The sequence below is a fragment of the Mytilus californianus genome, unplaced genomic scaffold (genome assembly GCF_021869535.1).
Source record: "Mytilus californianus isolate M0D057914Y unplaced genomic scaffold, xbMytCali1.0.p SCAF_9, whole genome shotgun sequence".
NCBI lineage: Eukaryota > Metazoa > Mollusca > Bivalvia > Mytilida > Mytilidae > Mytilus > Mytilus californianus.
In genome coordinates this window covers 94,009,664-94,018,721 of record NW_026262745.1, presented here as the reverse complement: position 1 = coordinate 94,018,721, position 9,058 = coordinate 94,009,664, and the positions used below count along the sequence as shown (strand labels likewise).

Sequence of the window (9,058 nt, the reverse complement as noted above, 5' to 3'; positions counted from 1 at the left end):
AAAAACTGCATTTTACCCCTATGTTCTATTTTTAACCAAGTTGGCCATGATGGTTGGAAGGCGGTGTCATCGGACAAATTTTTTAAACTAGATACCCTAATAATGATTATGGCCAAGTATGGTTAAATTTGTCTCAGTAGTTTCAGAGAAGAAGATTTTTGTAAAAGATTACAAAAATTTACGAAAAATGGTTAAAAATTGACTATAAAGGGCAATAACTCCTTAAGGGGTCAACTGACCATTTTGGTCAAGTTGACTTATTTGTAGATCTTACTTTGCTGAACATTATTGCTGTTTACAGTTTATCTCTATCTATAATAATATTCAAGATAATAACCAAAAACGGCAAAATTTCCTTAAAATTACCAATTCAGGGGCAGCAACCCAACAACAGGTTGTCAGATTTGTCTGAAAATTTCAAGGCAGATAGATCTTGACCTGATAATTAGTTTTACCCTGTCAGATTTACTCTAAATGCTTTGGTTTCAGAGATATAAGCCAAAATCTACAGTTTACCCCTATGTTCTATTTTTAGCCATGGCAGCCATCTTAGTTGGTTGGCGGGGTCATCGGACACATTTTTTAAACTAGATACCCTAATGATGATTGTGGCCAAGTTTGGGTGCATTTGGCCCAGTAGTTCAGGGGAGAAGATTTTTGTAAAAGTTTACGGACGACGGACGACGGACGCAGGACGACGGACGACGGACGCAAAGTGATGAGAAAAGCTCACTTGACCTTTCAGGTCAGGTGAGCTAAAAATTAATGTAGGTCCTGATGGGCGATGAATTTGGAAATGCCACTGATGGTAAAGTGAAAAGGTACATCAGTTAAGCCTTGCAACAGGCCTCCTACAGACCCCTCAAAAATTGAGTTGCTGGAAGGGTTTTTAACATGCTGAGAGCGTGGCACTTTTTGTACACAAGACATCGGATTTAATATCCCCATTCTGGCTGCAAATTTATAATTTCATCCCGAACAGCCAAAAGAACTTTCCACATTGGCAAGGGTTTTACTGTTGCTCGAAAGAAGGCAATTGGATGACTTTTTATACCAAAGTAAATACAGTTTGAACTTTTTCTCTAAAGAGCCTATGTCGCTTTTCTGAATCTATATGAATCTTCAACAATGACCGCACGTTATAGATTAGCATATATATAATTCTTGACTAAACTGTTCTTTTCTGCCGGTCAGTTTTGTTATTACAGTTTCTCTCTTCCTAAGTTTTGCCAAATATTCGAAAAATGTGTACTAAAATTTCATTTAACGGCAATAACTTATCAAAAGAGTCGACTAATAATACATGTATATTTTTTTTGTCTACTAGTAAATCTTTTCTTGCTGATCAATTTTGTTATTGAAAGTTTCTCTCTTTCTTTGATAGTTCTCAAGATAAAAGACAAAAACGGAGGAAAAAATTGTTAAAATTTGTCTTTAAAGATCAATAATTCCTAAGGAATTGAATAACCATCTCGGTTTGTTTAAATTACTTGTAGTTTTTTTGCTTTCCATAGTTTCCTATTATGGTTTTCAAGATAAAAGGCAAATACACAAAAAGAATGGTAAACATCGTCATTTATGTAGATCTCATCATTTTGAATGCATGATATCTGCTTTGTAAGATTTTATCTAACTATAATGGTTAACAAGAGGACAAACAATACTAGCATTTCCCCCCTTCTGTTCTATTTTTTAGACTTGGTGGCCATTTTTTGTTGACAGGCTGGGTCACCGGACACATCTCCATACTAGATACCCAATAGTAGCCAATATAACAATAAGGATATGTGGTATGATTGCCCATGAGACAACTATCCACCAAATGACTTAAATGGTTAATAACTATAAGTCACATTACGGCCTTCAACTATAAGCAAACCCCACATCGCATAGCAAGCGACAAAAGATACCGAAATGACAAATGTAAAACAATTCAAAAAGGAAAACTTGCGGTCTACTTTATGTACAAAACAATAAATGAAAAACAAATAAAATATATAGGTACAAACGGCAACCATTAAATTACATGCTCCTGCCACTGTTTAGTTTTATTTGGCCCATTTGTTTTATAGTAGATTTTTGTAAAACGCGATGCACAACAGATGACGGACGCCAAGTGATAGCAATAGGTTACACTGGGCATTTGAGCCCATTCGTCACAACTCGGCCGATTCCGAACTTTCATCTAACGGATAGAAGACGAGTAACGGATTCACCCGAGGATTGCCGATTGCTTTGCGCCAGATGAAGTGAAAAAGAAGAAGTTGTATGGTGCGTCTATTACACAACAACCAAATACAAATACACAAAATAGAAATTAGCGCGCCTTAGTTGAATCAAACCATAGACAAACTTCTCAATGTAACATATTGATTTGGTTTGATTATTTCGAAGTGAACCTTAGTTTGTTTATATAGCAATTAAAAAAGATTTGCAACACCTAAATTTACAACATATCACAAGTACCTTAAATAGTATATGAATGGGGGGATAAGACTGTTGGCCTGATTCTTGAAAACAATTTTAATACAAAAATAGCTTTTACGCTCGTACTTAAGGTTGATGAAAGCGATCGGTATTATTTTACATATACTGAGATCTTCACTAAAAAGGATCATATGCACGAAAGATCAATCGGATAAATGAAATATGAACTACGTCGACAGTGTTGGCGTAACCTGCTATACGTGCGATGTGGGTTTTGCTCATTGTTGAAGTCCATACAATGACATATAGCTGTTAACTTCTATGCCATTTGGTTTCTGGGGGAGATTTTCTCATTGGCAATTATACCACATTTTCTTATTCTTATATCAAGCATATTCAAATTAAACAAAATTTTCACAATGAAAGATTTGCAAAACATTTTACTTGATAAAAGTTCACTATATCATTATAAAGAAATAGATATGTGGTGTAATTGCCAATCAAAGATAAGATTCCAAATAAAGTAGATTTTAACATCTTTTATTATATTACATTCACTATAAAAATGTTTATCTATAGATATTTTATTGTTGCTATTTGCTTGCAGCCAATGTTTCCACAACGGAAATAGGGTAAAAAACGTCATAAAATCGGCATCAGGAACTACTTAATTATAATTTCTTTAACTAGAACTTCCTTTACCAATATGTACCATTTGATCCCTGCCTGTGCTGCCAAATTGACACCCTGTGCGAGTTTTCAAACCTCAAGAGCTCAGTGAATGATATAAACTTTTATAATATTTGTTTAATTCATTTTCAACTGTTATTGGCTTTTCATGCGCTTTACGCATTGGATGAACACTAAGCTAATGTTGAAGACTTTAATCTTGCAATAGATTCACAAAGTATATCGGGGTTTTTCTTATTTCCTGTATTGTTAAGTTGTTGTCTCAATTTTTGTTTACCCCACTAACATAGTTTTCATATCTTGACACCAGGATATTTATTACATGTATATGGCTGTATTGTAACAAAAAGTCATGTGGATGATATTGAGTCAATGACACCACCAGATTTGGTTCGTACTCCTATTGCTATATAGTTTGAGTCAACTTTACATTAAACATATTGAATTTAATATACGTTAACATGTGTTGTAAAATGTTGTTTGTCAATAAAATTATCATAAATACAAGGATTAGACTTGGGTACGTCTGCTGCGCGTTTCGTCTGTAAAAGACTCACCAGTGACACTCGAATAAAAAAGATATAAAATACGAGGTCGAAGAGCATTGGTTGAACACTATTTCCATTAGTAATCAGATGTTAGGCCGTGTTCACACCAAACGTCGCGTACTGTAAACCCGTTTACAATTAGTTTCATGTAGTGAACACTAGTTTCACATTAAATTTGTTCTCATCTGTACATCGGTTTTAATTACCTGTACATGAAAATTGTTCACATCAGTAAACAACATGTACACATAATTTACATGTACAAATATATTTGTTCCAGGAGGGAAGTGAGAAAATTGTTTGGTTTGTTGAAAATGAAAAGCGCGGGGATTCAACATGGAGTTTTAAAAATGTTCCTGTATATTATTGAAAAACATAGGTTGTTTTTTTGTATTTAAGTAATAAGAAAATGGTTTGTTCCACGAAAATGAAGAGTCGGTCACTCATCGTACCTTCAGAAAATCGTTCTATTAATTAGGAGAACGGTTACGTTTGCTCAAACAGTGCAACCTTATGCGAAAAAACGATTTTGAAAGTGATTGATTGTTGATTACTAAACATCCAGTGGCAAATAGTTCATGCATGTTCAGGGCGAGAACAAATTCACAATAAAAACAATAGGTAGTTCCTGTAGTAGAGGCCGTCCGAGATGAAGATGGACGTGGCTAAGTACGTGTACATCCCGCACAGCCAAACGGAAGCATTACTTTGGTAAGGGTTTTACGGCCGATCGGTCGAAGATGCAAGTGACCATATTTCTATTCCCCAGTCACACATGGAGTGATTTTGGGAATGAATAATCTGGACTGGTACTAACTGTCAAAATAACGTTGTCCACAACATGATGAAAATGAATATTTTGTCCTTCAGAATGCAGGACTTTGCAAGAAAAAGTTATGTACAAAAAGTGAAAATAATTTCGGGCAAAATAAATTAGACGTACTATTAACCGGGGTAAAATTAATATTCTATCAGCAAAAAAATCCCCCTCCCACAAAAAAAATCAAATGGTCCACTAAGAATATTAACTTTAATCATGTTTTTAAAAGAACATATTTTTAGTTTTTTCACATATAAATAGAAGAATAACTTTATTCATAGTATCCTATGTATTCAATATATGTAATACTAACTTCCTTCAATATTCACAATAAAATCCACATTCTCAATATCTTGTTAAATGAACACTTAACCCACACAAGGTCTACATTGGCTACCGACTGTGTGTAGTCAAAACCTGTTTTAAACTACATGTAAACATTGATTTTTATCAATGGGAACGTAATTGAGTTTAGTTTAAGTGTAGAGTACACTTACACCACACCAAGTTTAGCTCAATGTGAACACGGCCTTAGTTTGTTGTACGGTACATGTATGAACTTGTACCTGTTGTATTTTTGTTAATTCTTGTTCTCCTTTTTATATATATAAGGTAATTCCTGTCAACTTATATATCAAAAGTTGAAGTGACGATTACGTGTGAAAATTAGATGACCGCTGTCCGGTTCAGATAGATTAATGCTGAAAAAAGTTAAATTATAAAGAGAAAATGTTTTGGAGAGTCTGAAAGTGACCGTTAGAGGCAGGTGAGTGTTGAAACGAGGTGATCGTTAAGTAGGTTTGGCTGTATACAGAAAGGAATTGTTACCTTATTTAAAAGAGAGAAAAAATATTCATCTATTTTTATAACGTTTACAGTTCCATCATTTTTTCATAACAAGTGAAACATAGGGATTAAAAACTAATCTATATTGTCACAAATAAAATATGATTAACCAATTTATTCTTCCAAATTAGAAATAAACAAAAGCTTTGTTCTTCCAAATGAGAAATAAACAAACGCTTTGTTCTTCCAAATGATAAATAAACAATAGCTTCATTCTTCCAAATGAGAAATAAACAACAGCTTTATTCTTCCAAATGAGAAACAAATAAACAAAAGCTTTATTCTTCCAAATGAGAAATAAACAAAACTTTTATTCTTCCAAATAAGAAATAAACAACTGCACAATTCTTCCTAATGAAAAACAAGTAATCGCTTTATTCTTCCCAATGAGAAATGAATGATATTCAAATCATTCTTCTAAAAGAGAAATGAAAAACCTCTTCATTCTTTAAGATAAGAAAAATAAATCACTTGATAGATAAAGATAAAAGAATAGTGGGTTTATTCATCGATACTACATATTAATAATCACAGGTTGAGATGCTAAAGTCATGTATGAAACCTTTATAAAGTTGATAGATATAAGAAGGTGTGACATGAGTGCAAATGAGACAACTCTCCCCCAAGTCACAATTTGTAAAATTAAACCATTATAGGTCAACGTACGGCCTTCAACACGGAATTTTGGCTCACATCAAACAGAAAACAATAAAGGGCCCCAAAATGACTTGTGTAAAACCATACAAATAGGAAAACCAACGATCTAATCTATATCAAAAACGAGAAACGAGAAATACCAATGAGCAACATGTTCCTGACTAAGGACAGGTGCAAACAAATGCTGCGGATTTAAATCTTTTAACAGGCGCCAACCTTCACCCAACCTGAAACAAAAGTGTTACATCACAATATAGAAAGACAAACTATAAAATACCAATTGAAATGGCTTATCTTAATCAAAAGACATATAAATAAAACCAAGTAAACATACACTGAACGAATATATTAGATCTGTTTTGTCTAATTGAATAACTATGTTTTGTGTTCTGCTATTGAATTATTGTCTGCTCGTACTCTAATTTGCCTTTATACATTCATATTTTATTTTTCTGTATACAGTTATCTTACCCACTAGACCTCTCGTCAGAACTTCGGCACCGAACAGCACAAAATGCGAAGAAATACTGTGATTAAAAACGATACGAATAAACGTGCACTGGAAGGTTAAAGGTGTTAATTAAATTCTGAAATTATAATTCAATACACCAAATCATTGAATAACTGCTATGGCAAAGTTTAATAAACAAATGGGAACGCATGGAATATTTAAAAACTATATAGCATCGCTCTATCAGCTCACTTTTTTTTCACGTGCTTTATGATTCTGAGTTGATTGTTTATCAATGTTACATTCCGGTAAACTTCGGCAACATAACCGAATATAAACAGTTTGCGATCAACAATCACTGAATGAAATATATTTTGTCAATTATACGTTATTGGTTCGTAATAATTTTTTAAAATCGAGTATGCATACAATAATTCAATAATTTTCTCAATAGTATAACTACTATATAAACTCGTTTCATATAACTTTACACATTTTCCATGGACAAACTTGTTATATAAATACTCATTTATTTACAATGGAAATTACTTTCGAAAATTAACTGAAATAGGTCAATCGCAGTGTGTATATAGTATACAATAGCTTCAAATTTTTATTCACTAATATAGTTCAAACTGACTTTCACAAATTTCACCCGTTTTCATATTCTTTGCTCTGAATAAGAGTTCAGCTCCACCAAATATCATTGTTTCTTCAATTTCAAGAGTCTCTCCTTTTTTGAGGGGAGGTATTGGGACAACGAGATTCCCGAGGCGTTGGCAACTGGGATCTGTGACATATCTAGGATTAGTGTCATCGGATATGTATACTGTACACTCAAGGGTTTTTTCGTCTGTTTTTAACGCCTGAAATATTTGTCCAGAAGAATGTCCGTCTTCTACTTTTTCACCTTTGACAGCAAATTTATAAAAGACATCTTTACAACGATCGACTCCATCAATTCGCACTCTTTTGGTTTCCGGGTGTAATTCAGCGTCCCATTCAGGCCAGCTTTGTATTCCGTAAGTCTTCCTCAATATTCGTTTTCCTATTTTCTTTGGTTGATGTCCGAATAAAACGGCACCTCTTAAAACTGCTAGTCCAGCCTCGTCGGGAATAATGATTTTCCTATTTGGAAATTTATTCCTCATTGCCGTTTGAACAAGCTCACATTCGGAAAATCCCCCTACCATTATGATATGATGGAGGTCGTAGAGATTTGGATCCTTAAAGAGTTTGTCTAGATGTTTGAATAAGGCATCTATAGTTGGTTTAAAGAGTTTTCTAAATACTTCAGGATTGACAAAAAGTTTCTGAGGCGTGGAAAAAGAAACTGATTCTTATAAGATGATTGCGTGATGGCAGACTGCACCGATTTACAGTGTTTCACCGTTATCTCAACCAAAGAGTAGGGCAATGTAATGACTATATCCGTCTTTAACTCTGACGTTATTGACCGCTTTTTTACTTCAAATTCATGGCACAAGGTAGTGTAGTCTTCCAATTCGTCGGATTTAAGTTCTTTGATGACTTTAGTAGTAAAAACGGAGTGCAGAAATTCTATATAAGCCTGGTCAATAGCCGTTCCTCCCCAGTTTCCTCCACTTGGTGGGAGCACCTCCTCTAAGGAATCATCTAGCAGACGTTCATGTCAGCTGTACCGCCTAAAACAGTCCGATATTGAGAAATAAATGAAACATGAAAGAAAGGATTTTAATTTAGTCAAGACAGTAGCCAAGTTAATTCAAAAGCATAAAAAATTGTAAGTTTTATTTAGGTGAAGCATGTCAATATCACATTCAAAAATAAAGCAATAACAGCATGTTTAACTATTTTATCTCATTCGTCATATTTCAAATATGATTTGGTCCTTGTTTTGCTATGAAAAACTTCAAAAACGATCAGTTTAAAAAATATAACAGAGGTAAACAATGTCATAAAGTATTGAGATTTTCTTAAAATTTGAAGAAACTCCAATAAATGGCTATAGAGATATATAATAAACGGACAGATGAATGAACAAATAAAGATCCATATGTACCTTCACTTTGCTAGTGGGATGGATGGATTTGTTCTTAATGTCCAGTGGCAAATATTACTTGAATATTAGGGCAAGAACATGCTAATATGATATGAATAAAAAAAAACCTGCATTGTACTTAACCTACAAGCTTATCCGAATTTTGTATCGTGATAGTACACCAGGTAACAGTTACATGTAGCACCAAACATACCTCTCCACCAGGAGCCATAACTCTGACTCCGAGGCTTACAGTTATTGCTCTATCTCAAAAATGTGCCATGCTTTGCGAAGAAGCAGCAAATACCATTTTTTTGTCTTTGGTTGAATTGGCTGGTGATTGAACCCACAGTACTGAGGCGGTTCATTGCTAGTGTATTTTTCACAGATAAATTAAACCATCGGTGCAGTGTTCTCACATGTAAATAAGTTGATTTTGGAGGTTTTTAAAAATGCCAATATAAAAGTATCTTATTTGTGCAACTAAGATTTGATAGATGGATGGATGGATGTTTAACGTCCATTGGCAAATTAAATACATATTCAGGACGAAAACATGATAATGTGATACGAAGATAAACTCTGCTTTGTACAAGACC

At 33.9% G+C, this 9,058-nt stretch overlaps 1 protein-coding gene across 1 annotated transcript; it reads right to left on the bottom strand.

The window, feature by feature from the left end:
* Positions 1-7,041: 7,041 nt before the first annotated feature.
* On the bottom strand, positions 7,042-8,691 carry LOC127714046 (heat shock 70 kDa protein 12A-like). The gene is made up of 2 exons (XM_052219994.1): positions 8,604-8,691; positions 7,042-7,778 (listed from the first exon to the last, which is right to left on the bottom strand). The coding sequence occupies exons 1-2, from the start codon at positions 8,689-8,691 to the stop codon at positions 7,060-7,062; spliced, it is 807 nt and encodes a 268-aa protein (XP_052075954.1). The 3' UTR covers positions 7,042-7,059.
* Positions 8,692-9,058: the final 367 nt, after the last annotated feature.